This window comes from Manacus vitellinus, unplaced genomic scaffold, assembly GCF_001715985.3.
Source record: "Manacus vitellinus isolate BGI_N305 unplaced genomic scaffold, ASM171598v3 scaffold_29_pilon, whole genome shotgun sequence".
NCBI classification, from domain to species: domain Eukaryota; kingdom Metazoa; phylum Chordata; class Aves; order Passeriformes; family Pipridae; genus Manacus; species Manacus vitellinus.
In genome coordinates, this window is record NW_021940207.1 from 8,710,924 (window position 1) to 8,738,884 (window position 27,961).

The 27,961-nt window shown below is 37.9% G+C and overlaps 2 protein-coding genes across 9 annotated transcripts in view; both read left to right on the forward strand.

Annotated features, from left to right (window-relative positions):
• ATR (ATR serine/threonine kinase) overlaps positions 1 to 15,944 on the forward strand; it is a 39,020-nt gene extending 23,076 nt beyond the window's left edge. The window contains exons 28-47 of the mRNA XM_008925321.3: positions 175 to 353; positions 1,235 to 1,399; positions 1,760 to 1,851; positions 2,396 to 2,487; positions 2,885 to 3,062; positions 4,000 to 4,176; positions 4,541 to 4,700; positions 5,251 to 5,430; positions 6,788 to 6,930; positions 7,334 to 7,431; positions 8,176 to 8,408; positions 9,148 to 9,282; positions 9,881 to 10,081; positions 10,367 to 10,510; positions 11,176 to 11,326; positions 12,193 to 12,349; positions 12,481 to 12,634; positions 13,545 to 13,696; positions 13,873 to 13,978; positions 15,351 to 15,944. Coding sequence (XP_008923569.1) covers positions 175 to 353; positions 1,235 to 1,399; positions 1,760 to 1,851; positions 2,396 to 2,487; positions 2,885 to 3,062; positions 4,000 to 4,176; positions 4,541 to 4,700; positions 5,251 to 5,430; positions 6,788 to 6,930; positions 7,334 to 7,431; positions 8,176 to 8,408; positions 9,148 to 9,282; positions 9,881 to 10,081; positions 10,367 to 10,510; positions 11,176 to 11,326; positions 12,193 to 12,349; positions 12,481 to 12,634; positions 13,545 to 13,696; positions 13,873 to 13,978; positions 15,351 to 15,524 — 3,071 coding nt within the window. The 3' untranslated portion in view covers positions 15,525 to 15,944. The remainder of the gene's footprint in view (positions 1 to 174; positions 354 to 1,234; positions 1,400 to 1,759; positions 1,852 to 2,395; positions 2,488 to 2,884; positions 3,063 to 3,999; positions 4,177 to 4,540; positions 4,701 to 5,250; positions 5,431 to 6,787; positions 6,931 to 7,333; positions 7,432 to 8,175; positions 8,409 to 9,147; positions 9,283 to 9,880; positions 10,082 to 10,366; positions 10,511 to 11,175; positions 11,327 to 12,192; positions 12,350 to 12,480; positions 12,635 to 13,544; positions 13,697 to 13,872; positions 13,979 to 15,350) is intronic.
• Positions 15,945 to 17,054: 1,110 nt separating this feature from the next.
• XRN1 (5'-3' exoribonuclease 1) overlaps positions 17,055 to 27,961 on the forward strand; it is a 38,104-nt gene continuing 27,197 nt past the window's right edge. For 7 of the 8 annotated variants that reach the window (XR_001920936.2, XR_001920937.2, XR_001920938.2 and 4 more), the window contains exons 1-14: positions 17,055 to 17,170; positions 19,299 to 19,531; positions 20,814 to 20,911; positions 21,252 to 21,361; positions 21,461 to 21,571; positions 21,795 to 21,877; positions 22,861 to 22,948; positions 23,072 to 23,240; positions 23,458 to 23,525; positions 24,517 to 24,651; positions 26,003 to 26,066; positions 26,834 to 26,939; positions 27,556 to 27,645; positions 27,796 to 27,952. Coding sequence is in view for 5 of the 8 variants with exons in the window: in XM_018074909.2 (XP_017930398.1) it covers positions 17,096 to 17,170; positions 19,299 to 19,531; positions 20,814 to 20,911; positions 21,252 to 21,361; positions 21,461 to 21,571; positions 21,795 to 21,877; positions 22,861 to 22,948; positions 23,072 to 23,240; positions 23,458 to 23,525; positions 24,517 to 24,651; positions 26,003 to 26,066; positions 26,834 to 26,939; positions 27,556 to 27,645; positions 27,796 to 27,952 (1,587 nt within the window). In the remaining 3 variants the exon portion in view is untranslated. Of the gene's footprint in view, positions 17,171 to 19,298; positions 19,532 to 20,813; positions 20,912 to 21,251; positions 21,362 to 21,460; positions 21,572 to 21,794; positions 21,878 to 22,860; positions 22,949 to 23,071; positions 23,241 to 23,457; positions 23,526 to 24,516; positions 24,652 to 26,002; positions 26,067 to 26,833; positions 26,940 to 27,555; positions 27,646 to 27,795; positions 27,953 to 27,961 lie in introns of those variants that run through there. The other variant, XM_018074911.1, reaches the window with a different exon arrangement.

Below are 27,961 nucleotides of genomic sequence, written 5' to 3' on the forward strand. Positions count from 1 at the left end.
TTCACCAGGATTGTTTGAAAAAAATATTGTTGACAGAAGAGAAAATGTGTTCTTAAATTAATACAATTATCTCATTAGATTGTTAAATGACTTAATTGAATTTCAATGCATAAAGTAATTCTTATAAATGAAACCTCAGTTGACAGACTTTTTAATATGTCTTGTTTTCAACAGCATCAAGTGAGGACTATGGAGAATATCAAAATGTGACCCGTTTTCTGGACCTCATCCCTCAGGATACCTTGGCTGTGGCTTCCTTTCGCTCCAAGGCTTACACAAGGGCTGTGATGCACTTTGAATCATTCATCACAGAGAAGAAACAAAATATCCAGGAACATCTTGGATTTCTTCAGGTTCTGAAGTTCTTTTTGGTTTTGTTTTTTATTTTAAAAGGAAAATGTACATGATGAATAAAGCTTTGTCAAATTCTTCTTTGAGATGGGAAGAAGAAAACAGGTAGTTGGGCACTTGCTGTTGGATGCAAGTGTTTAGTCTTTGAGCAATATTTAGTACTTCCTCTGGCTTGGCATGTTTTTACATGAAAAGGAATAAGTAGCTTTCTAGTGTATAATAAGATTGTAAAATCCTGAAAATAATACAATGTAGTTTTGTCAAAAGTATAACATTTATGGGTTTTAGTTAGCTCTGTGCCTTTTGTCAGAGAAATCACAGACAACTATAATAACAAACAAAAAAAAAGCCAAAGCACGTTTGAAAAAAATCCGAGTGGCTTATTCTAAAGTAGAAAAAGAGCTACTCCTAAGGGTGTTGAAAATTATTTAAATCATTTTCAAGTAGTATTTGAACCTATGACATGATCCTGTTTGTGGTTCCCTATGGTTTATGTTCCTCAGTGACATTTCAAATTTTAAAAAACTCAGTTGCATTTCCATCTGAAGTAATCTGCATCTTCATATTATACAACTTTATCATGTCATAATAGGACATTTATTTTACCCTTTCTACAGATCATTTCTGGTAACTTAATGTGTTATTCTGTCCCTAGTATGAGATCATGAGCATTATGCTATGGTGAGCAAAAGTAGGGCTCAACTTTGGAAGCAGCCCAGCAAAACTGACATGTTCCGTGAAAGCCTGATGCCAACAAGTCTTACAGAGCAGTGTGTGCTCCACTTTCCAGAAGATGTGGGATTCTGAACATGTAATATATAGAATAAATTCTTGTTGTCTTAGAGTTGTTTTAATGTCCATTTCCATTTCTGTTTGCATAAAGAAATTGTATGCTGCTATGCATGAGCCAGATGGAGTGGCTGGGGTGAGTGCCATTCGGAAAGGAGAGCCATCTCTCAAAGAACAAATCCTTGAACATGAAAGTATTGGCTTATTAAGAGATGCAACAGCCTGCTATGACAGGGCTATCCAACTGGAACCTGACCAGGTAAATAGAAAACTTTTTTTTTCTTTTTTAATATATATGATTATTATTTTTTAATCTCACAGAAGACTAAGTCAAAAAAACCTCTTCAGAATATTTAAGTAAAATAGGAATATAAGAGTTTTTTGTGGCAGTTGCTGAATAATTATTGCTACTGAAAGTGTCTTATGAACTGAAAAAAATCTCTTACTGGATTTTTTTTGAATGTTCATTTAGCTTATGGTGCAATTAGTTATGCCTTTTCCTATTCTAAAAAGCACCCAAAGGGACATCTTTCCTCCTTCTGACTGCCAAGGATTTCATTCATGTATATGTATGGAGGTTTTATTTGTTGTTTTGTGGGTTTTTTTCCCCTATTTCTAGATTATTCACTATCATGGTGTGGTGAAGTCCATGTTAGGCCTTGGTCAGTTATCCACGGTCATTACTCAGGTGAATGGAGTGCTGGCAAACAGGTACTGTAAGCATCTAATGCAAGGTTTCTTTGAGTAATATAAAACCATTTCTGCTCATTAACGAGCATTTGAGGCTTATCAGGAACATCCAATTAGCAATGTGAAGCTACAAAACCTTGAGTGCTTTATCTATAAATGATTGCTTTCAAGATGTCCAAACATATTTGTAGTTCTTGTCTGCACTGGGTGCAGTGCTGGGATGTGCTTTAATTTGTTAGGTAGACTCTTTCATTGTCTCCTGTGTTATTGATTCCATAGGTATTTTGTAGTCTAATAGGATAAATGGATTGAAAGTTGGTAATTTTTAAGGAGGGCCATGGAAGTTAAATACACTGTTTGGAGATTGCATTTGTGGGGTTGTGTTGCACAGCTCTTATTTGTTATCAGTGCATGTCCTTTGGTTTTATTGACTTTCATTTGAAGCAAGCTTACCTTGCTGCTTTTCAAGTAAGACAAGTTTTATATAAAGAATATTTGCTAGTATAATGTAGGATTAACAGGGGAGACAACATGAAGTTTTATTGCCTTTCTTTTCTTTTAATAGGTCTGAATGGATTTCTGAATTGAACACTTACAGGGTGGAAGCAGCCTGGAAACTGTCCCGATGGGATTTACTGGAAAATTATTTAGCTTCAGGTAAGTTATCATGATATAAAAACATTAATCCTTCATTGCATTTCTGAACAAGTGTATTTTTAGTTTAATCATCTTGATTCATAGGGGCAGCTATTGTAATTTTTTGGTTTGGGATTTTACTGGTTGGAGGGTTGGTCCTAACAGTCTTCTGGTTTTTGTAACTGTATTTGATTGTAAACTGTATAGTCTTTGAGAAGTTTCGAGTGTGTGTAATACCCAATATATTTTGGATTTTTTTGGGTGGGTGGATTGTGGAGTGGCATTATACAGTGTTACTAAAATTCAATTAATTAGTTCTGAGAAAAGCTTATTTTTCCAGTAGTATGTTAAGAAAAATTAGCATGTTCAGATTAAGCTGCTTAAAAAAATAGAGGGTTTGTTTTTTTTCTCTCCAAAGACGTGAAGTCCACTACTTGGAGTGTCAGACTGGGAAATTTATTGTTATCAGCCAAGAAGAAAAATGAAGCAGCTTTTTACGAGACACTCAAGGTTGTTCGAGCAGAACAGATTGTGCCCCTTTCAGCAGCAAGCTTTGAAAGAGGATCCTACCAGCGAGGATATGAACACATTATCAGGTTTCTCATTTTCATGTCACTACTTTCAAATCCAGAAATCACATAATCAGCTATGTAGTAGCAAGAGTTTTGCATTTCCACAGTAAATGGTACTGATGAGCATTTTTTGTCACCTTTTTTATACTCACCCAACTGAAAACCTTCGACTAATTGGGAATTTATACTTATCCCCCATGAAAAATATTCATGAAAAATTAAACTATTGAGTCTAGTCTTCCAAAATCAGCAAGCAAGTTTATGTAAACATTTTTATGTAATAAAAACCAGCAGGTAATAAAACCAGCAGTCTAATTCCATGCTTGAATTGGTACATATAGGCCAGTAACTCCATTAACTTAAGGGCATTGCTTTTAACCTGTGTGGAGGCCAAAAAGTGCTTTCTTGTTTTATTAAGAAAAGAGCAGTAAGAATTGAAACCCCGTCCCTTTCAGTAGTTTTATTTTTTCCTTTATTAATAAACTTTCAAGTTGGCTGTAGTAGCCTAAAAAGTGAGTAGCCTTTTTATAATGAAAATGCTTAATACTTCCAAGGCATTTCCAAGCACAAGTTTGCAGCTTTACAGTGGTAGCTAATAACAGTAATGGTATTCTAAAATAAACGGGATAACTTTATTTTAGTTAACAATGTATTGATTTTAAAATGGGACTTGTTGAAAATATCAGACTCTTTGAAGAACTGCTGCTAAAAGTAATGGATAGAAATACTGTTTCTAAAGATTGACTTCCTCTCCAAGTGATCCTCATTGTCTCTGTGTTCAGAAGCTTGGCAAAGGAATATAACCAATTTACAAATCCTTGATTCCGTGTGCTTGGTTTTGCTGAATTCTTGCTTTAGAGACAACTTTTAGAAATAAAATGGCAAAAGCTTTGTAAAATTTGCATATATCTCAAACAGCAATCAATTTTCAATGATTTTTGCCTTTATTTTGCTGGCACAGGTTGCATATGCTGTGTGAGTTGGAACACAGTATTGGGCCAATGTTTCAGCAACCAGATGGTGACCACAGCAGAGATACCCTGAATTGGTGTGCTCGTATTGAAATGACCCAAAACTCTTACAGAGCAAAAGAACCCATTTTAGCTCTGAGAAGGGCTTTGCTTAGTCTCAGTAAAAGGTGAGAACGTGACTGTTTCTTGTCTGTGTTGTATTCTCAGTAATACTCTGGGTTTCCATATATGTTAGAAGAGAGAAGATAAAACTCTGGAAATTTGTTGTAAACAAAAGGATTCCTCTCCAACATTATATACCTTCAAAATTAGGAGGAAAAGTGGTGTCTGTAGGAACGATAAGGGAAACAGGGAGAAAGTGTATTTGTTTCTAGGCCTAAATGGGAAAAAAGGTAAAACAAATGTATTAAAAAAATTTTAAGTTATCATTATGTCGTATAGAGCTTACTGAGAAATTCACTTTCTATTTCAACACATTGTGATATATATCATGACTGAAATGTTCCATTTCCTGCAAAAATGTCTCTGCAGCCAGGATTACAGTGAGCTTGTTGGTCAGTGCTGGCTCCAGAGTGCGAGAGTTGCAAGAAAAGCTGGTCATCACCAGACCGCCTATAATGCTCTTCTGAACGCTGGGGAATCTACACTCTCTGAACTTTATATTGAAAGAGCAAAGTGGCTCTGGTCCAAGGTAAGGAAAATAAAAATGGAATTTAATTTCTTACATGCAAGGAAATAATATTTTTAGTTTTCTTCAAGAAAAATGGGCACCCAATCAGCAATAGGTAAAACAAGGTATGTCATTTGGGACTGTCAGCACATTCTGGTTGCAGCTGAGCCACAGGAAGTTTTTACCTCCAGCTGCTACTCAGCCCTTTTCTGTATCTATTGATTTTTCTGGCAGCCCTGTATAAAACTGGTGGATTACCTGCCTCTGTCAAAGCAGCCCAGGCAAATTTAAATTATCTTAATAGTAGATCTCTCCTTAGTTTGTTTCCTTTTAACTGACAGAAGTAAGCAGCAAACATCAGAGCAATTATTGTGGTACACCTAAAGGCACAACAGTGCTGAGATAACAAGGGAATAAAAGAAGCATTTGAAGTCAGTAATATTCAGTTACCACAGCCAGAATGGCCCAGAACACACTTGGGGACACAGCTCTGCCTTAATAACAACTGTAAGATGGAAGTTTTGCATCTCTCTCATTTAAAGTGTATACAATGTTCTCATCTTTCCCTTAGGGTGAGGTTCATGAAGCACTCATTGTTCTCCAGAAGGGGGTTGAGTTATGTTTCCCTGAAAATAAAGCACCCTGTGATAGCAAAAACCAGCTCATCCATGGCCGGGCAATGCTGCTGGTGGGCAGGTTTATGGAAGAGACTGCCAACTTTGAGAGCAATGCAGTCATGAAAAAGTATAAGGTAATTTGGATAAGTGTTAACAAGACAGTGGTTTTGAATCCCTTAAGTAAGCTATCATTATGCTCCTGATGATGTCAGCCAAGTATAACAACAGTGGGATTAAATGGAGTATCAATGTGTAGGAGGGAAATAGTTCTTCTTGTAAAGATTTAACTATCTTAATTAGCTTTAATGTGGCACATCAGTACAGGCTGATGGGAAGGCTACAGTTCCCATCAGTGAGAGCTACAAATACCTAATATAATTCTTCTAAAAGAAAAAACAAATTACAAGAGCATGGCTTTTTTCTCATGCTTGCACAGATTAAAATTCCTCACTAAAATGTGGACTACTCTAAATACAGAGTTGACTTAATGACATATTGCACTACTCTTCAGTGTTATTTCTCTCTCTGGTAGTGACTTATAACTGTGCTTTAAATATGCTTTCAGTCTCTGAAGAACTAGGAAAAGGGACACCTGGTATGTTTTTCTTGAACAACACAGCACTGCATGCTTCCTCTTGTGATGCCTGTGAAATACTTCTTGGTACTGATTAATATTGCCTACTAAACCAGTAGGAGATGCAGATCTTTATGCTTCCTTAAAAGCAGTATGTCTCCTATCCAAGCTTTGGCATTTGATACTGTTAATAGTTGCTGCTGTCTTACTGAGTAACATCCTTCTGTAACAGTCATTTAGAGAAAAATCTAACTAATGTATCAAATCAAATGATGGTTGAAATAATGGAAACAAATGAAATTTCATTGAATTCTATGAAAATACTAATGTTCAGAACTCTCTGCTGTCTAAGCATTGGCATTGGAAACAAGCCAGTGATATTAAAGGATGGATATGCCACTCACCAGATTATTTATTTTCTAATATATCACACAATTTTTTGTTTTTCTTTAAACATCATGATTTAGAAGGAAAACGGAAACTTGAAAAATGTAGAGTCATAGATTCATTTAGGTCAGAAAGATCATCAAGTCCAACTGTTAAAATCCTGCTGTTTCATTTTTCAAAAAGCTAAAAGAAACTAAGTATTGAGTTTATCAGGATCAAGAACTTGATTATTATCTTCTTAATAAAAGTATAATATTTCCTAGATGAGGAATTCTGTATCGTCTTGTCCTGAATTATTTTGCTGTCTCCAAATCCAAAAGGTACTTTAAAAACAGACTTCTAGTTTGTAGGAGCAATTATCTTGGGGCAAAATTACAATTTTTGGAGTTACAGAGTTAACAATTAATACTTGTTTTGCATGTACTGTGCACAACATAACTAATACAAGATTCTTGTTTCTTGAGAATCATTTTTTTATTTTCAGTTTAGCATCCTCTCAGAAGTAATTATCTCATTTTATTTTGTTGCAGGATGTTACAATTTTCTTGCCAGAATGGGAAGATGGACATTTTTATCTTGCAAAATACTATGATAAATTAATGCCAATGGTAACTGACAACAAGATGGAAAAGCAAGGAGATCTGATTAGATATATCGTTCATCATTTTGGGAGGTTAGAGGGGAACTTTTCTTAGTTTCTATAGAAGGATGACTATTATACTGGGAAAAATATTTTTATAGGAATATATTATCTTTCACCAATTCAGACTGACTCAAATTTTTATGCAGTATTATAAAACAAACTGCTGCATGCTTTCTTTTTGTTTTCATACCTAATTAAGTTTACTTCTTGCTAAGTCTGTCTTTTGTCAGACAGTTATTTATTTCACCTGCAGTTTTGATTAATAAAACCAAAACCTTTGTATATTTGTAATTTTTGGTTGTTGCAGATGCATTAAAATGCTGACATAAATTTCTTAAGTTCAGAATGGAACGTGAAATAATTGAGAATGTAAAATTTGTATTGCTTCCAATATGTATCATTAACATACTTTGATTTAAACATGTAATCACAGGTCTCTGCAGTATGGAAACCAATTCATCTATCAGTCCATGCCAAGAATGCTGTCTTTATGGCTGGACTTTGGAGCAAAAGCATATGAATGTGATAAAGGTAGAACATTTTTTCCCAATACATAATTTCTCTATATATTAATTCTTTTAAGTACATGATTGAAAGAGCAGTGAAGTGTATCTACAGTTCTTTGTTTAGACTTATTGCCTGAGATCATATGGAAGCAAACAAGTACTACTATTCTTTTAAGTTACAGACAGCAGGAAAGCATGTGGAACTAACACCAGAGATGCATCTTGGCTGGGAGATTTTTGTACAAATAAAACTGGCAAACATTGCCTGCAGGTCTGGAGTGAAGTAGACAGTTGTGGCTCCTTGATCTTGACCTCGTTCTGCACACTTGTGTCAGCTGTGCTTGGCTGCAGGCACATCAAATCGTGTTCCCTGTGATGGTGATGTGGAACTCTGCTGGATCCTCAGGGGCAGGGGTGGAGATAGGAGCAGATGTGCTAATTTCACCCCATGTAAAGATTTCCTTCATTTCCTGTCCACTAAAGAACATTGGAATCCTTTTATCAGGCAAACATATGGAGTGGGTTTTGTTCATTCTATGCTTTTGCATCATTTCAGAGAAGTAATTTTAAGAGTGTAATAAGAGCTTTCCTGATACTGCCTGTCCCATGTTCTGTGCTTGGTAATTTCTTGTTATTCTAGATAGTTAAATAGCATATGTATTCAGTCACTGTATGCTACCTTAAAAAGAACTTTACAGCCTTGATTTAAATGACTTTACATTTCCAGTGGGGAAATCCAGGAACATAGTGTTGTCCTTTTATTTTCCAGCCAGTCGTTCAGAACGTGTTCAAATGAAGCACGATCTCGCCAAGATAAATAAGGTGATTACAGAGCACACAAACCACCTGGCACCTTACCAGTTCCTGACAGCCTTTTCTCAGCTCATCTCCCGCATCTGCCATTCCCATGATGAGGTCTTTGCCGTTCTGATGGTGATTGTTGCCAAAGTGTTTTTAGCCTACCCCCAGCAAGCCATGTGGATGATGACTGCTGTGTCCAAGGTACCTTGCTATGCTTAGCTGCACCTTTATTAAGTTTACAAAACTTGTTTTCATCAGAGAGAAATGTAAATATAATCTGTTTAAGATGATAAGGAATTGAGAGTTTCAGTTTTTGTGATCCAGTGTTATGGAAGAGGATATTGATGCCATCACTGCAAAATATTTTATTGCAGTCTGAATTCAGATATTACAGTTTAAATGTTCCAAATTAGAATGCTAGTAGGCATCTGAACTTGTATGATGTATTAGGATAGGAAATTTGAATGATAAATAGCTGATGAATTCTGTAGTTATGGGCAACAGATTTTATTGCATTTAATAACTGTGTAATATTACTTTGAGTTTTATAATCAAATAATCGACTCTGTTCCTTGATTAAGGTAGGATAGATGTACTACTTAATCCAAATAATTACCTGGCAGTAAGGTCATTCCCAAGCAAACTGGAAAGCATGGTGCATACTGTTTCTTTAGGCTGGTTGAAATGATGTTCAGGATACACTGGCATATTCTTGAATATTGACCTTTATGTTGTGGGACTCAAAGAATGGTTTCAGAAAGAATAACACCCCCCCACACCCACACCAACCATACCACTTTAGTTTGTCAATTGGAGCACACCCTTCTCCAGATGACAAGCAGTAAGTAGAGGAAAGAATATTAATTACTGGGGGAGGGGGGGATTTTTCAATTCATTTGACTGTTGTTTATTAAATTTTAACTTTCCTTCTTTTTTTCAGTCCTCTTACCCTATGCGCGTCAACAGATGCAAGGAGATTCTAAACAGAGCTATTCACATGGAGGAATCCTTAGGGAAATTTATTGGAGATGCAACTCGCCTCACAGACAAGCTGTTGGAACTGTGCAACAAACCGGTACTTACACAAATAAACAAATTAATGCATGGAATGAGATTATTCAAAAAAGCAAAAAGCAAAAGCTTCTTCTGATGGCTTTCATTAGCCAATTCAGTTACTGCAGTTTAGCAGAAACTACTCTAAATTGTAGAAGTTGGGGGTTTTTTTACTCAATAAAAATGTTTTTTAAAAAAAGTAGAAAATAGCTCTAAAGCGAGCGCATTGTAAAATCTTCCAGTATCTAACAGTACATTTCACAGTGCATGGGCTTTACTTTGGTTTGTACTTTCACATATAATTCATTCCCAGTAACTTTCACAAAGTTTTACTGTAAAAATAGGCTGGTTGTGCTTTTATGAACAAAATATCTTAATAATAAAGGTAAAACTAAAGAAACTCTTTCATTATTCTGTATTTACGTTCAAAGGGAAAAATACATCTGCCATAATGGCCACATATATTTGCTTTTTGATTATTTATTTGAAGTGTAACTTGCTATTTTTCTTATTACCATAAGCATTTGTTATTCTATTCTGTTTATCAGTTAATGTGTAATAGCAGTGTTCTTTTAAATGTTTGTTAAGGGTTATTGTTAACTTTATCAACTTTTTTCAAGGTTGATGGAAACAGCTCAACATTAAGCATGAATATTCATTTCAAAGCACTGAAAAGATTAGTAGAAGAGCACACATTCAGTGAAATCCTCATTCCCTTACAATCTGTAATGATACCAACTCTTCCTTCAATTCCTGGCACCCACTCTAACCATGACCCTTTCCCTGGATGCTGGGCCTACATTGCAGGCTTTGATGACACGGTAAGGCTCTAGTTGGAACCTGGGTTTTAACTTCATGTCAAACAAATGTAGCTGCAAATATATCTTAGTTCTCTAGAAATGGAGGAGTGAGTAGGAAATTCCATAATTACTTTCATGGAAACTGAGTGGCTTTTTCACAACAGCCTGGGGCAGGTGGGCTGAGCTGAATATGCTGCAGCACCGTGGATGTGCTGGCATGACTGGTTGCAGTGGTTTATTACAATTACACTCCTGATTTTGTGTAATCTGACGCAGATGTTAATTAAGAACTTAATTTTTCTCTAGGTGGAAATTCTTGCCTCACTTCAAAAGCCAAAAAAGATCACCTTGAAAGGTTCAGATGGGAAATCTTACATTATGATGTGTAAGCCAAAAGATGATCTAAGGAAAGACTGTCGGCTCATGGAATTCAACTCCCTTATTAATAAGGTTTGATGAGTGAGACAATCAGATGCATTACACTTATTGACCAGGACAGAACAGTGAACTAGCTAATAAAAGAACCAACTTACCTTGAGATAAAGCTCACTGGAAGAAAAGTAAACTGGTGTAAAATATTTTTATTTCAGCAGAAAACAGTAGCAATTGATAATGTATAACTTCTTACAGTATATAAATACCTGCAAACTTTCTGCTTTCATGCTTAATATTTCTTGTTTAGTGTTTTGTAATATATTTTATAGAAAACAGGTAAATTAATCTTTTCCTACTAGAAGTGTTGCCATACTTCTTATTTTAGTTATATCTTGTTTCTCGGCAATATGATTTGGGCTAAGGTACCATGTTTTCTGTGAGGTTAAAGCAAATGACAGCATCTCTGAAACACTAAAAGACTTATTTCAAATACCACTTTCAAAGGTTTGAGCCATGTACAAGTTAGGCAGTTTGACTGTGTTATTGCAAAATCCTCTTCTTTTTTAATTTCCGCTGGAGAACAGATACGCATTTTGCTTGTGTTTGACCTACTGCAGACTGTGAAGCTTAGAATTATAAATTCTAGATTGCATGATTGGAAAATAGAAATAGATAGAATGGTAAATGCTATTGCTCCATTTTGATCCTGTCAGTGTTACCTGTTAATCTTTTGTGAACAGTGCTTAAGAAAAGACGCAGAGTCCCGTAGGCGAGAACTCCACATTCGAACCTACGCAGTGATTCCATTAAATGACGAATGCGGCATCATCGAATGGGTGAACAATACTGCTGGGCTAAGGAACATCCTGATAAAGCTTTATAAGGAGAAAGGTACAGGAATATATTATACTGTAATGACAGCTTTTTGATATTTTTAAAGGCTTCTATCTTAATAAGTAAATGAAACAAATGGTAAGAATCAAGCTAAATTCTAGGAAGGTGCAGTCACATGTATTTTTAACTATCTGCAGTGTATTATTATTCATATGTGTGGTAGACCTTTAAATGGAAGAGAATTGATGCTTGCAATGAAGTTCCTTACAAGAACTGATAACACAGTCATCTTAATACTTTCTGGTAATAAGATGATATAAATTGTTTCAGCAGCACAGGGATGTGTGTGCAACATTGACACACATCATAGAGCAGAGTGTGGATTTTTTCTTTAGATTTGATCTGTTATTTTTCATTTCTGCTACATTTGTGTGAGATAATTTAGGTAATATATAATTAAACCAAGGTTGAGAGTACAGCGACTTTCCCGAGAAAAGATCAGATATGTTTTTTAATGTCTTGTTTAAAAAGCAGATTTCTGGTCAGTGTAATAAAATTTTGGGGAAAAATTTTGCACATTATCTGTGTGTATGTAGATATTCTGGGAGTTTGGAACTCCAAATGTGAACGAATATAATGAATGGCTTTGTGAGGATAGGTTCTTTTCCTGTTTGTGTGTTCCCCTCCCTCACTCTACCCTGTGGTAGCTTGTTTGCCAGGTCTTCACTGTCAGTTAACATAATGATTTTTTTAATTTACTTTCCAGTAAACCGACCAACACAGGCTATGGGTTATTTTTCACTTGTTCATTTATTTCAGCTTTATGGAAATATTTATTTTCTCTGAATTACCATATTGTGATAGTACATAAAAGGCTTTATATTTGGGGATTTCTTTTGCCTAATTGAGGAAGTCTGTTGCAGGGATCTACATGACTGGAAAAGAACTGCGGCAGCACATGCTTCCAAAGTCAGCACCTCTGCCTGAAAAGCTGAAAATGTTCAAAGAAGTCCTTCTGCCTCGTCATCCTCCTCTCTTCCATGAATGGTTTCTTAGGACGTTTCCTGATCCTACTTCATGGTCAGTGACTGGGGTTGGACTGGCCCAAGAACATCTCCTTTGTGTGTTTCCCTAAGCATTAATGATACTACTGAATAGAGACAGACAAGCCAAGGAAGTGCCCTAGACATTCCCAGTCCTTGTTCCCACAGGTACAACAGCAGGTCCGCCTACTGCCGCTCCGTCGCGGTCATGTCCATGGTGGGTTACATCCTTGGCCTGGGGGACCGGCACGGGGAAAACATCCTCTTTGATTCTTTGACTGGGGAATGTGTGCATGTGGATTTCAACTGCCTTTTCAATAAGGTGAGAAATGCCACTTGCTGAGCTTGTTCTTTATTTTATATGCATGTAAGTTATAAACTTCTACTGTCTTGGTTTTTTTCCATGTTATTTTACTTTAACATACCCATTGTGTTCTGTCTCTCACTTTGGCTCTTATTATACCCAACAAACAGTCTGGGACATGTAGAGTCTGATCATTCTGTATGCTGCATTTAATGAAAGCCAACTTTTTGATTTAGCCACTATCAGTGACCTGATGTGGACACGCTGAAATAGCCCAAATTCTAGACTGTTTATGTTTTGTGATTCTCCTCTCTCCACTGTCACCTTCCAAACAAAACTGTAATTTCTACATTCAGAATTCTGCTGCTGTGGAGAGTTTCTCTTTCTTTCTCACACAAATTCAGCACAAAAATTCCAAAGGTTCTGTAAAGGTAAACAGCAGAAATTGCGGCCAGAGTGGGATTTGGAGTGTCAGTTGAAAGATGCTTTTGCTGTGGGACATGTGGCCTTTTTAATTCAGATAAGTGAGGTAGAGATATTGTTACGTTATTTCCTCTGCTTTCTTTTTAATAAGTCTAAATTGTCCTATATAACACTTAATTAAAAAAATGTTTTTTGCAACTTGCATATATGAAAAAAAGTAGCATTTTGCATGAGACTATAGAGCAGTGGTATACACTTAGGAACAAAATTTTATATCCCATATTAGTGTGTTAAAACATGGAAAAAGGTTATTTGGACATTGGTATCCTTTATCCACTGTAATTTTCCCTTAGCAGCTAAGCAGGACTGTGTCAACCAGGAAACTGCCAGAGACAAAGGTGGGGGGAAAAAACACAGTGCAAATACTACTCTTTGCTTAAATAATGCTTAAAACACTTAAGGTATGCCCTTTTTTATCAGCATACTCTCTTTTATCAATGTACAGGGAGAAACTTTTGAAGTTCCAGAAATCGTTCCTTTCCGTCTCACGCACAACATGGTGAATGGAATGGGTCCAATGGGAACAGAAGGTCTCTTCCGAAGAGCTTGTGAAGTCACCATGAGGCTCATGCGTGATCAGAGAGAGCCCCTCATGAGGTGTGGCAACTGCTTGTGCTGCAAACTCCTGAAAGCTGCCTGGAGTCTAAACATGGCAAACAGGAACTGCTGCCAGTTCCAGCATATGCCCATCGTGCAGCTCAGTCTCACTATGACATGCAGTTAAATATATATTTGTATATCTTAGTCTTATTTTTTATTTTTAATTTATTTAGTGTCTTGAAGACTTTTCTCCACGATCCTCTTGTGGAATGGAGTAAACCTGTTAAAGGGAATACAAGAGCCCAGGTGAACGAAACTGGAGAAGTTGTCAATGAAAAGGTTAGTTGAAAACAAGCATAACCTGAGGTATGCAAAAGTCAAATGTCCATTTTGGTTCTATATGAGTTATATATTTTCTAACTGAAACCTTAACTGTCTTCTTCTGTTTCTTTGATTTAAAAATTTCTCTGGTTGGAGGTTCTTTAGTATCTCTGTGTTCATAATTTTTATCCGTAAAGAGACTTCTTTTACTGATAGAAAATGGAATTTATCTACTAAAGAACCAAACAAAATGCCTTCAATTCCCTTATTAGTGTTATTAAATCAAGGACAACATCAGCAGAAGTGATGGATCTTGCTGCTCCTCACTCTGACAGTTGCACAGTCCTCCAGAGGTACAGTGGTGGTAACTACTGGAGTCCTTTCCATGTGTGTTTTTGTGCTTTTCCTGAGTGGAAGTTTGTTATTGAATAAATACGTGCCTTGTTACATGTCAAGGATTACTTGATTAAAATTAGGATTTCATATATACTCTTTATTAACTGCTTATGAAGACTATATTATTCATCCAAAATAATAGCTTGCACAGCCTGTAGTATTTATTATCTTTCTTCTTTGCAAAATTTCTGATTTGTCCCTTTTTTTTTTTAAGGACTACTTAATGAAAATAAATGTGTAATGGCAGATAATACTTAAGGAGCACTGACAAACACAGCAACTAAGATAAGGACAAACTACAGTACTGAAGCTGTGTTACAACAGAGAACTTAACTGAGCTGTTTCAGCACAGAAATCTCCTGGTTTTCAAACAGTTACTGATCAGGCTGTGTCTACATAACCTTTCTTTTAGTTACAAGACCACCCACGTAGTTGTATAAATTAACTGCTTTTTCTGGAGAGGTGCCAATGTTATGCTTGGGCTTTGAAAGCAAATATGTGAATATAACTGGTATGAACTAGCGGCTCTAGTGGGCTTTGGAACAGCTCATTTTGAGATGCTCAGCACAGCCTCTTTAATTAGACTTCTGCAACTTCAGTGGCTCATCATTTTGGCCTAAATTTTCCAGACTTAAGTTTTATCCAGAATTCCAAGAACAAGGCTAGGAATATGTTGTGTTTCTTTGAAAGTAATCGTATGAAATAAAGCTTTCTGCCATTCTCAAATATATTTGTTTAGCTCTTTTAGTCTCTCTGGTAACTTTTATCTGTAGAAATGTAAGGCGAAAGTTATAACTTAACCAATAATATATATATTTTAAGAATTGTTTTTAAAAGTGAGTAGCCTTTATTTTCAATATATCTGGTATTGACATCTGGGTTTTGTATTAAATTAAAATACAGTTTCAAACATGTTCTAACAAATACTTTTTTTTAATTTTAAGAAGTGGAAGTTCATGGATAGTAGCAATACTATTTTTTTCTTTTTTTCCAGGCCAAAACCCATGTCCTTGATATAGAACAACGGCTGCAAGGTGTCATTAAGACTAGAAACAGGATAAAGGGATTACCTTTATCTATTGAAGGGCACGTCCATTACCTTATTCAAGAAGCAAGTGATGACAACCTGCTCTGCCAGATGTATATGGGCTGGGCTCCATATATGTGAGATTTGTTCCCTTTGGAACAATACCATTCACAAGGGATGTAGCTGTTATATTGTTGGGAAGGTCTGACTCAGTGAGACCTGGTTACTTCTGTTGATTCCTGATTGTGAGCAGCAGAACAGTCTTGTGATCATCTGAAATCTGTGTAAACTGCTTTTGCAAGGATGCCATGAATGCGCTCACAGATGTGTAAAGAGTTATGACTTATGTTTTGTAGACTGTAGAAGGCAGTACAAAATAACTGCTTAAAAAATTAGACTATGCAAATCTCTGCAAGTGTCTTATTCTGTCTATATAAAAATTTTTCACGATATTGAAAGATGTATTCTATAAAGTACTGTATTTTTTGTAAAGTTTTTTTTTTCTCATTCAGTTTACTTGTAGATTAGAAAATATGACATTAAAGTTTAATACTGATATGATGTAAAGTGGTTCTTTTAGCTTTTTCTACTCATATTCACAAGGGGTTTTTCTAAAAATAATTAGCATTTCTTTTCAGCAGAAGACCTTGAATTTTGGTTTTGTTCAGCTTTCTTCCATGTGGCTTGGCTATGTCTAGGAAAATGGTCTGGATCTTACATCTTACCGTGAGTAAACTGGTAAAGTGTTACTTTGTTTTGAACTTCTTTCCTTAGCCTGCAGTGCTAAGAAACCCTCCTGAAGGACGTGGCACAGAGCTGGGTGTTGGGGGCCTTGGCCTTGGGGCAGTGCAGGGGGCAGGGTTTGTAGCGATGACTGCAACAGGCAGCTCCCGACAGCCCGTCTGCTCCCCCTTGTGAAAAGCGTGGCCATAGGGAGTGTTTTTCAGGCTCCATTTCAGAAAAAGTGTTTTAACACAGGCAAGAGTAGATTAAATAAATAAGGACAGAAAGCAAATACTAACTTACAATACTGCTTCTTCAAGTAGGGAAGGGGGGGGGAAGAGAGGGAAAAATTACACTCTTTTACCCTACAGTAGGCTATCGTTAGAATTTTTGTACAGTATCTGTACAGTTTCTGCTATTCTGAGAGACAAACAGTCCTGTCGGGTTTTGATCACAGGCGTGAGACTTCAGTTCTGTTCAGCTGAAGTCCAGAGGCTCGGGAGAGTAAACTTGAATAATGGGGATTGCAACTAGTTATAGTGGGTTTGTTTGTCTGTGAGCCTCGCTGGTGTTCTAAAAGTGTTGCCACTGTCCCATAAACGCGAAGATTTTTCAACGTAAACATCTCTGGAACATACTCCGGTCTTTTCTGGTGTGGTATGCGAGTGCTGGGGTTCTGTTCCTTTTCCCAGGCTTTATCAGTTTATCACAGCGCACAGACCTGCCCCGGGAGCTGCTGCTCCACGCACCGCGGGCATGGCGTGGGAGCTCCACAGAGGAGCGGAGCCAGGGAGGGGGGGAGAGAGGGGCGGTCTGACGGGTTCGCTGTGAAGGGCGGTGACGTGGCCGAGGGGCGGCCCCGCCGGCCGGGGGTGCGGCGGGCGCCGGGCCGCTCGTCAGCGCCGCGCGCCGCGAAGGAGGGCGGAGCGCGGTGTCAACCGCCGTGTTTGGTTCCGCGGGGCTGAGCGGGCGCGGACGGGGTCGCGTCCATGGGGGTCCCCAAGTTCTACCGGTGGATCTCGGAGCGGTACCCCTGCCTCAGCCAGGTGCTGAAGGAGCATCAGGTGAGCTGCGGGCCGAGCGCCGCTGCCTGACAAGGGGTTCCTTTCCCGGGGGAGTCCGAGCGGCCCCTCGACGCGGACGGCAGCGCGGAGGAGCGCCCGGACCTGTCCCCGGCCGGCCCTCTGCGGGCTGATCCCGAGCCCGAGCCCGGCCGGCTCGCCGCAGCTGGAGGCGGGCCGCGGCTCACGGGAGCCGGAGCTCGTGGGCAAGCACGAAAGTGCCGGGGTGGCGGCTGGGCGCTCGTCGCTGCCGCGGAGGGGACAGGGCTTCTCCGGTGCCCCCAGACGGCCCGGCCGGCTGCGTGCCGAGCCCGCCGCCTGGGGCAGCGCCGCCGGGGCCGGGCCGGCCGGCACTCGCGCCCCTCGTTACGGCCGGCGATGCTTTCCAGCAGTCCCGACCCAAACCGCGCTGCTTCCCGCGCGCGAATGCCCCAGCCCCGGTCTTCCCCTGCAGTGTAGGCGATTGCCCGGCCTCGCTCCCCTGCTCCGGCTCCCCGTCGGTAGCCCCCTCTGGTTGCCTTGCCCCGGCGGCCCCGCGCCCCGCGGGGAGCCCCAGGTTGGAGTTTCTTCCTTGTTGGGCTCAGAAAAGTTACAGCTGCTGACGAAGGATGGCGCAGTAATGACGAGGGACGGGGTTTACAGCCCTGTTGCGTTTCCTTGTTGTCACCTGCGTCGAGCAGTTTGTGTTAGCAACAAAATCGGGAAGTAGGTTCAAGCCTGGAAAAGGACAGTGATAAATGATGCTTTTAACAGTAGGGCAAAAAAGTCTTGTTTTCAGGGAGGCCACGTTTGGTACCTGTTAGGTACAAGCTCTTTATCGTTTTCAGGTGGTGTTATAGATGTGGTTTTATAGTTTGAGTAAGGATGTTCTGAGAGGGGTGACAGTCGAGGGCATGTTTGAATATTAATACATTTTCCCTAAACAGCTGTGATTTTTAAAGATTAAATAGCTGTTGTATCAATGTAACTAAGATGCCAGGTTCAAGTGATTCCAGACCTGGATATTTGACCCTTCCTGCTGGTCTCAAAGCAGTTTTCAAAGCTGAGGTCTTTGCTTATGCTTTGCTTGGTCCTGCTGTCTGCGTAGCCAGAGGCAGCAGTGTGTGCTGGCTTTTCTGCTCTCTGCTGAGGAGTCTGGGCTGCTCACCGGAGCTGTGGAACCTTTAAGCTTGTGCTGAAGAGCTGTGGCAAGCTGGAGCAGCAGTGTCTGCTTTAACCAGGGGGTTGCAGCAGGGGGGTACAGTTGTAACGAGAGCAGGGTTTTTATGAACAGTCGTATTGGTGGATTAAAGAATAGATTTGTTTATTGCAAATTGATCTTGTGCATGTTTGGTGGGATTTGGTAACAAAAAGATAGCAATAGCCCCTTTACTTCATGTGTTTAACAGTGTTTTTGTTGCTTGTGTACATTTGGGAAGGTTTTTTTTCCCTTTAAAAGGAAGTGTGACTGCTACAGATAGGGCTGTTAGAGGAACAGAGAACAAGATAGGAAAAAACGCACGTTTTGGAAGTGTGGGAAAGAGATTGATGTTATCACTGCTAACTGTGCTGCTTTTGGTGGTCACTGCCACTCTCCAGACTCCCAGGTGGCTCAGAGCACTAAAGAGGCAGCTTACTGTGGGCAGGGGAGGAACTGGCTAACTGGGAGAACCCTAAAGATTCTTAAGCTGGCTTTGCTTTGGAAATGCTGTTGGAAATTGCATCCTCAGTTCTGTAGTTTTTATTGTTTGTAGTACAGCTACGGAAGACTGAATCAGGCAAGTGGGGAGGGGTTATAAAAAGGAAATAAATGTTTCTCAGAAGAGTGATTTTTGTTTGCTTTTCCCTTTTACAATGTAGAAGACTGACCAAGCACAGGGACAAAAGTCCTGAGGTTCCAGAAACAGCCAGGATAGGATAGGAATCTGTTCAGCTGACTTTGGTCACTGAGAAAAATCATAATAACAGATTGCATGTGCAGGCAAACCCATATCCAGAGGAGATGTTCTTCCTTAGTGCCTTGATGTGCAGCAGGTTCCAGGGAGGTTTTCTCACCTCAGCTGTTTCCAGAGTTCCTTGCTCTCAGCTGTGCCTCAGGCAGTGATTGCAGCACTTCAGCTTCACGAGTGGGGACTGACTGTGGCTTTTGCAGATTCCAGAATTTGACAACTTATACCTGGACATGAATGGCATTATACATCAGTGTTCACATCCAAATGATGATGATGTTCACTTCAGAATCTCAGAAGATAAGATTTTTGCCAATATCTTCCACTATTTGGAAGTATTGTTCCGCATTATTAAACCGAGGAAGGTTTTCTTCATGGCAGTTGATGGAGTAGCTCCAAGAGCAAAAATGAATCAGCAGCGTGGGAGACGTTTTAGGTAAGAAGATTAGTTCTAACTCTGTCTTGAGGATAGTAAACACTTAAAAAAACCCACTTACTTACATGTATGCCATAAAAAGTAAAATAGATTGACTGGTTGTGCCTTTGACAGTGATTTTAACTTGTGGTTAAATGAGAGTTACTGCCTGTAAGAATGTTAAAATGAGGATTCCAAAAAGGAAAGTTTGCTTGTCACTTAAACTTTTCTGTGTGTGTGTGGCAGCTGGGGACAGGGGGAGTTTTTTCTTACAACATTTTCTGTGAAATAAATCTGCAGTGGAGCTCTTGCAGATGTTTCGTTTCTACTGGCTTCATAACCTGGGAGCATCTTTGGTATTTGTGAATGCTGGTTCTGGATATGCCTTTTTGGTAACTGTAACGGGGTATTCTTTGACAGTCATGGAAGAAATCAAGTTTTGAATGAAGCTGATTCCCTGTTGTTCCCAGTTCCCAAGATACATTCCTCAGACACAGAGCTGCAAGTAGATTCACAGTGTTAAGAATTATAGTAATGTTTTGGGAGATTTGGAAGCTTTTTTTGAGATTGCTGTAAGAAAGCCAGTGGTCAGACAGCACAGGGTTGGTGAGTGAAATGCAACATAAACAAAATGGAGAAAGGGACAAGGGAAAATAGTTTCAAGCAACTGGACTTTTTTTGTGGGGTTTGTTTGGTGAGTTTTTTTCTTTAAGGAGAAAAGGAGGTTGAGAGGAAGTAGAGATTAAGAAAGTTCTAAATAGAAAATTGTAGTGGAATTGAGAGAAGGACAAAGATCTAAGACTTAGGTGATTTCTCTATTTGTAGTTCAAATGGTTATGAAATCATTGGCCAGGAAAGGCTGGGTTAATGTTTTTAGTTTCTCCATTACTGGTGATGATAAATTGTTCACTCCCCTGACTCCCTTGGTATTCCAAACCTGCTGCTTTGTTTCACTATGTTACCTTTATTTTCTGAGATAGCATCTGCAGATGTTTAGATCCCCAATATTCCTACTGTTTCAATAGTCATTGTGATCAGCCATTGTATGATCACCTAAATATTAACTGTATCTGAGTAGTGACAGGTTACTGTCAGTACCAGGAAGAAAAAGCTATTTTTAAGGCTTCCTTGTTGGATTGGAAACAAATTCAAACTATTCAGGAGTTTAATTTTTCTTCCTTTTTGTTTTAATACTCTAAAAAATCAACTATATTTATTTTGTTAGTAAAACTGTACTTAGGGTATTAACGTTTGAATAAGATGATTCTTTCTCTGCTCTCTCTCCAACCCTATTTTGTTTTAGATCAGCAAAAGAGGCAGAGGACAAAATTAAAAAGGCATTAGAAAAGGGAGAAACTCTCCCTACAGAAGCCAGATTTGACTCCAACTGTATTACACCAGGTAAGATAATTTCTCAGTTATTTAAATTTGTGTTTAGATTTGTGTTTTTGCATTTATATTTTGGTACTCTTTTTCTGTCTTAAGGGTGTTTTTTAAAAAACAGAAGACAGAATTAATAAAGGCTTAAGTTGAGGACAGAAGTTCTAGTAACTCAGTATGGTCTCATCCTAAAAATTTTTTAGATTATTATGTAAAAAGTGAAATGTCTTAGGAAAAAAAAACAGTTATCCCCTTCATGTCTGGTAGAATTTTTTTGTTGTTTTTCTTTTCATTAATACTTCTAATATGTAAATGCAAACTAGTGAAAAGCTTTTTTTGTAACTTAGATTTCTGTTTTCAGGAACTGAATTCATGGCCAGATTGAATGAGCATCTTAAATATTTTGTAAATATGAAGATTTCCACAGACAAATCCTGGCAAGGAATAACAGTCTACTTATCGGGCCATGAGGTCACTGCATTTTCTTATTATTTTATTTGAAATAAATTTTTATTTTATAGAAAAATACTTACTGCTAATTTTTGTTTGTGTTTGGTTTGTTTTGTCCAGACTCCAGGGGAAGGTGAGCATAAAATTATGGAGTTCATCAGATCAGAAAAAGCAAAGCCTCATCATGATCCAAACACAAGGCACTGTCTCTATGGCTTAGACGCTGACTTGGTACGTGCAGTTCAGATACAACAAACAACAGACATTTGTCAAGCCTGTACATCTTTGATATCTTCCTAAGCTTGTAGGGTTCTAAAATGTTGTTAGACAAGCATGTAATTTTGCATTCCTGCAAACTTTTGAATTTGCGATGAAACACAACATCAACATTTCTTTATACTGCTTCGTTTAAAAAATGATGAAGTAAGACCTTTCTAATGTCTCTTTGCAATAGATAATGCTGGGATTAACAAGTCATGAGGCACACTTTGCACTCTTAAGAGAAGAAGTCAGATTTGGTGGTAAAAAGGCTCAAAGGTGAAGTGATTTAACTTTACTCCTATTTAATATATGATGAAATTAAATCCAAAAGATACTGGGTGACTAAAACAGGTTCGTGTTTGGTAGTTTGTTTGGGTTTTTTTATTGATTGCATACTAAGTTAATAAAGTCTTAGTTTATTTTTTGGGTTAGAAAAGTCATGAAATTAGAGAAGTCATCTTGTTAAATTGTGCATTTAGATTAATTTATGTGACAAAATGTATGCTGTCAAAACAACTGATAAAAAAATCCTTAAAGCTTTGGTGTGTTACAGTTTTTTCTTCATATTATTAATAGGCAACCCAGGCTGTAGCGACATTGTTTCCATAACTGTCTTATGGAGATACTGACTTTTTAAAATGTATATATATATCTGAGGTTTTATGCTTGTAAATAAGTTACTAGAATACTAAAATGTTGGCTACTTTATGCCATAAACAAATGGTAGGTTTGTTATTCTTTAGTGCTACATTGAAGCCACTAAATAATACCTATGGAGGATATTTTCAAGTTGAGCATATTCTTTTCTTAGAAGCATTTCAAATGACTACAAAAGTAACCCATCCAGTTTAGATGTGAATCTGTGTACTCTCTGTTTATTCACACTGGTTCTAAAATACCTTAAAATTTGTTGGGCTTTGTGCAAAGTTAGATTAGTTTGTCCCTTTTTAAAACAATGGGGTAAGTACTTAGGAAATAGTTCCTGCAGGATGGAACTCCACAGAGCTACCCTGCTTTCTCTAAATTAGCTGTTCTCCACACAGTCACATCTGGTCTTTAGGAGATTCTACTGCAAAATTTTATAGACCAAACCAGATTAATCCTAAAATAGATTCAAGGAAGTGTTTATACATTATTTCTTCTGTAAGGATGCAATCCTAGTAAAAATTCTTGGGGTTAGGTAATCTTGGATTTATATTAATATTAATGTTGAAAGTGTGTTTATAAATAATTAACTGGGTGTTTTGAATAATTTACAGAGCATGTGCACCAGAGGAAACCACATTTCATTTACTGCACTTATCACTGATGAGAGAATATATTGATTATGAATTTTCCCCAGTAAAAGTAAGTTCTAATGGAACTGAGATTGGAAAAAAATGCGTGAGGTCTTTATGCAAAAAATTATAATAAAAATTATACTCCTGGGGTTTTTTCTTTTTTTTCCTTCTTTTTTCCCTCCCCCCCCAGGACAAGATTTCCTTTGAATATGATATTGAAAGGATAATAGATGATTGGATCTTAATGGGTTTCCTTGTAGGAAATGATTTCATTCCTCATCTACCTCATTTACACATAAATCATGATGCACTGCCGCTCCTTTACAGAACATACATGGCTGTCCTGCCAGAACTGGGAGGTAAGAAAACTAAGTTCAGCTGTGGAAAGTAGAAGTATTAACATTCCTGCCTTAATATTTGTTGACCTTTTTAGCCATATTAGAATGTTTAGAATTTACTACGCTTTCTTTAGACAGCCAGCAAGATTGCATTCTATTATCTGTGGGGCATTTAAATATTAACATTTTAAAATTGTTAAATTGTTAGTTTAAAAAACATACTTAATTTTCACAATAGGTTACATCAATGAAAATGGGCATCTGAATTTAGAACGTTTTGAGAAATATCTCACAAGATTGTCAGATGTAAGTAACTTTGAAATTGCACTGTATGGAATGGTGAAGTGTGTTGAATAGAAACTCAATATAGTGCCCTAAAATAAACCATACTGTAGTTTTATGAACTGTTAAATGACTGTGTTTTACAGGTGGTTCAGTCAGCTGTTTTACCATTTAGCAGGTGGAATCCAATCAGTTGTTGTCTGATCTTATCATAGTATAAGAGGAAAAAGATTGAATCATTTGATCTATGCTTTAGCCAGCAGCTCTTAGTACTTTAATGAGGATTCACCAGTAGAGTTGTGGTCCTCAGTTCCCATGGAATAGTGTGGCAGTATTAGGCAAAGCTTGCCACAGGCAGCAGTATTCTCTGCTTCCCCTCCTGGTACAGTTTCCTGTGGGGTAAGCTGTGTCTGAAGGTCTTGGGGAGGAGCATTGTTTGCAAGTTTTTTATGAAGATCGTTGGTAAGGAGCAACGAAGCATTAATATCTCTCAGGGGCATCAGTGTTGGTCATGAACTAACTGGTATACAGGAGACAGTCCTGTTAAGTACTAATGCATCCTAGAAATGAGGTAAGGTGTAGGCCATATAGAAATGGAAAGGATTAAGCCTTCTGCTGACCTTGGAAGGAGGGAGATAGCTCTTGCCCTGCTTTCAGCCCTGTCCTCTGGTTCTTGGCTAGAGCTATGGCAGTGTTAGGTCTGTGGCAGAGGCTATATTACCCAGACCCCTATATATGTATTGCTTCTAGAGTTGATAGTGAAATGTGGAAGTTATTTAACTCTTTTTATTACCCCTTGCTGCCTTACTGGAAGTAAATAAATTATGGCTTGGCTACATATTGCTGAGAAACAAGATTTTTACTATTAATCTCTTGTAGCTCTAGGGCAAAATGTTTATGGACAAATGACTCTACATGTAATCTAATGCACATACTAAAAAGACATTGTTAATTTAGTGTTCTGAATTGGACAGCCCTCAAATATTTGCAAACTTACTTCAATCTTTCTGCACAGTTTGATCGTGAACACTTCAGTGAAGTCTTTGTAGACCTCAAATGGTTTGAAAGTAAAGTGGGCAATAAATACCTCAACGAGGCAGCTGGTATTTCAGCAGAGGAAGCCAGAAAAAATAAACAAAAGAAACAAAAGGTGAGTATTTTACAGGCAGAATTTCAGAAAGTAGAATATTACTTTTTGCAAATCAGTATTTTGATCTTAGACAAATTAAACGGCATAAACCTCTGTCTTGAGATTATTTTTTTTTTTCCAAATCAGAAAAGATAGTAAAGCCAGGATGCATTGCTGGTTAGGAGTGATGAAATGGTTAAGTCAAGGTCAGGTTCTCATGAATTCTGAAGTCTTGTAAACCTGTAATTTAATGCTTTGCTGTTCCTCAGAAGCAGCAAAACATAGTTCTGGGTGACTTAAGGTCAAATCTGCTCAGCTTTATAATTTTACTTTTCAATGCAGAGCCCGCTGCAAGTTTTCTGTACTCCAGATACACTGATAGATGAGTCAGGTGTGTCTTGGTATTGGCCAATTATTTGGCAATGAGTAGGTAAATAGTGATTTCATTGGTGTGAGCTATCTTAGATTAGTATTAACTAATTAACTGGTAAACTTGCAATTCTAAAAGTAACTAATTAATAAGGAACAGCACCTTTCAAGTATCTTGGCTCTGCCCCAGTGTCATGTTCCCCACCACCACTTCCATTGGCTGTCCTTCAATACGTGCCTTCAGCAGGGTGTAGAGTAGCAGCCGAAAATTCCTCTCAGTTTAGTCAACAACTGTATATTGTTATCCTGATCTTTAGTGCACTCTGAGGTTTGTAAGGGTGAGATGTTAGCTCTTCCTTTAATAAGGTGTACTATATTTGTGGTTGGTTTCTGATTTGTCCCAGAAGTTTGGGGCAGTGGTGTAGTATTTAGCCAACCCTCTTGACTGATGCTTTGAATGGCAGTGACAGCCAGGAGCTGGCACACCTCAGGTACAGGAGGGCCAACCTAATGACTGTTACTCAGTGCTGTACACAAAAGACAGTGCAGTGTGGCAATGAAGTGAATATTTGGCTTCTTTGACTCTCTAAAACACAGTTTCTTGTATCCTAACTTCACACAAAAGTAATTTGAACTCCTGAAAATTTACTGATGAGAAGTTTGACTGCATACTGGTGCTGTAGAACAATGCATGATGTAGGTAAAAATGCTTAAATATGTACTGAACAGTTTTGGAAAATAGTAGCATTTTGCAAAACAAATATTCAAGTATTTTTTTAAGGGTAGTTAAGGTTTTATCTGAGGCTGCTCCTTGGTCTAATCTGTCCTTTTTTCTGATTAAATAATTTTCTCTAAGCAATTATAGGGGAAGGAAATGGGTTTTATAATAACAGTATTTATACATTTTGATTATAGCATTTTGAGTTGAATATTATATGGTATTGAATGAGACTTCTGCATATTAACCTGTATTTTTACATTATCTCAAATACTAATTTAATAGGCTCAGGAAAATTCTATATCTTTGGCTGCTTTAGAAAAAAATGAAGATGAAGTGACCCCTAAAAGTAAGTGCAAATATTTTTTCCATATACATATAACAAAACCCCCATGTTAAGATGTGTGTAGATTTGGAAGAACTGTAAGAATTTCATGTCAGAGATGACCTTAATCTAAATGCAAGACTTTCATAGTCAACTGTTGGGAAGTGGAACTGCTTTGGACAGAGAGAGTGGGGCTAAAGCTTTTGAGGGCTTCTTCCCTGGCCTGGATTTCTGTGATGAGTTAAAGGAATGAATGAGCAAATCTTCAACAACATTATGTTTTTAATAATTGTATGTCTAGGTTTTTTTGTTTTATACTGGGGACAAATGAACAGATTTTTCTATGGCTTTAGGGTTTTTGGTTGTGGTTATTTTTTAAAACTCATTCCACTTGTAGGAAATATTTTTTGCTCATGTTTTGAAATTAATTGTCAAAGATATATGAATAATACTCCATGATATGAGATGGTGTTACTGAACATAGTTAAATTTTAAAATCTATTTTAATGTTTTCTCAGATTTTTTTCTGGTGGCTTATATATCTTGTTTGCTCTTATCATTGAGCTAAAAAAATGGGCTACCTGTCTTGAAAGTTCTAGAATTTCTCTGGGTAAAAGATTTTGTTTGATTGTGTCGTGTTACTTTCAATGCAAGGAAGGTATGAGCACCTATAACTTTGAATCGAGGGGTAAAATTAAGTCAGTAAGTCAAAAGTGAGTGGTTTTAAACCTATTATAGTAGAGAAGTGAACATTAATCCCTCTTTTTTATTTTTCATGCCTGCTTTTTCAGCCATGTTGGAAGATGAACCAGAAGATGATGATCTGTTTGAAACTGAGTTCAGGCAATACAAAAGAACTTACTACATGACTAAAATGGGTGTAGAAGTAGTTTCTGAGTAAGTGTATACTTTTTCTTCTCTCTTATTCTAAGCCCTAAAGACAAGTCTTTGTAAATATCTATTAGAGGGACTATTTACAAGAGCGTGTAGTGACAGGACAAGGCATAATGGCTTCAAACTGAAAGAGAGTAGGTTTAGATTAGATAAAAATGAATAAATTCTTTACTGTGAGGGTGGTGAGGTCCTGGCATAGGTTGCCCAGAGAAGCAAGGCCAGGTTGGATGCAGCTCTGAGCAACCTGGTCCAGTGGAAGGTGTCCCAGCCTACTGGGACCCTGCAGAGGGGTTGGAACAGGACCATCTTTAATGTCCCTTCCAACCCAAACCATTCTACAATTCTAGTACAAGACAGAATATTCTTTCATGTTGAAAGCAGAGAACATATGTAGGACTGCTGCAGTGGTGATGATTTTGCCTAATGCAATGAGAGTTGCAACTCAAGTTTTCTGTAATAGGTATTTGAGGACAAATAGAAGAAGTCCATTAGGATTAAATGAGTCTAGAAAATTATGGTATATTAGGTTCCCAAAATGTGCTATCTTCATTTCTGTGTGCAAGGTGCTAAGTACTTTTTGTATATTGTGAAAATTAGTATCTTTCCTTTTTCTTTTAAGTGACTTCTTGGCTGATCAAGCTGAATGTTATGTCCAGGCAATACAATGGATTTTGCATTATTACTACCATGGAGTTCAATCATGGAGCTGGTAAGAAAAAACATCAAATGAGAAACTGCTGAAGGACAGAGTGATATTTCACCTTGTATGCTGGGAACATTTCATGTGATTTGGTTTGGCTGTGATCTGTGAACACTACTGTGCTATAATTAAGTAACTTAAGAGGTTTTTTCCTTGCAGGTATTATCCTTATCATTATGCACCTTACCTGTCAGATATTCGCAACATCAGTGAACTCAAAATCCAGTTTGAACTGGGAAAACCTTTCATGCCATTTGAACAGCTTCTTGCTGTACTTCCAGCAGCTAGCAAAGATCTGCTACCTAAATGCTACCAGGTAGGATAT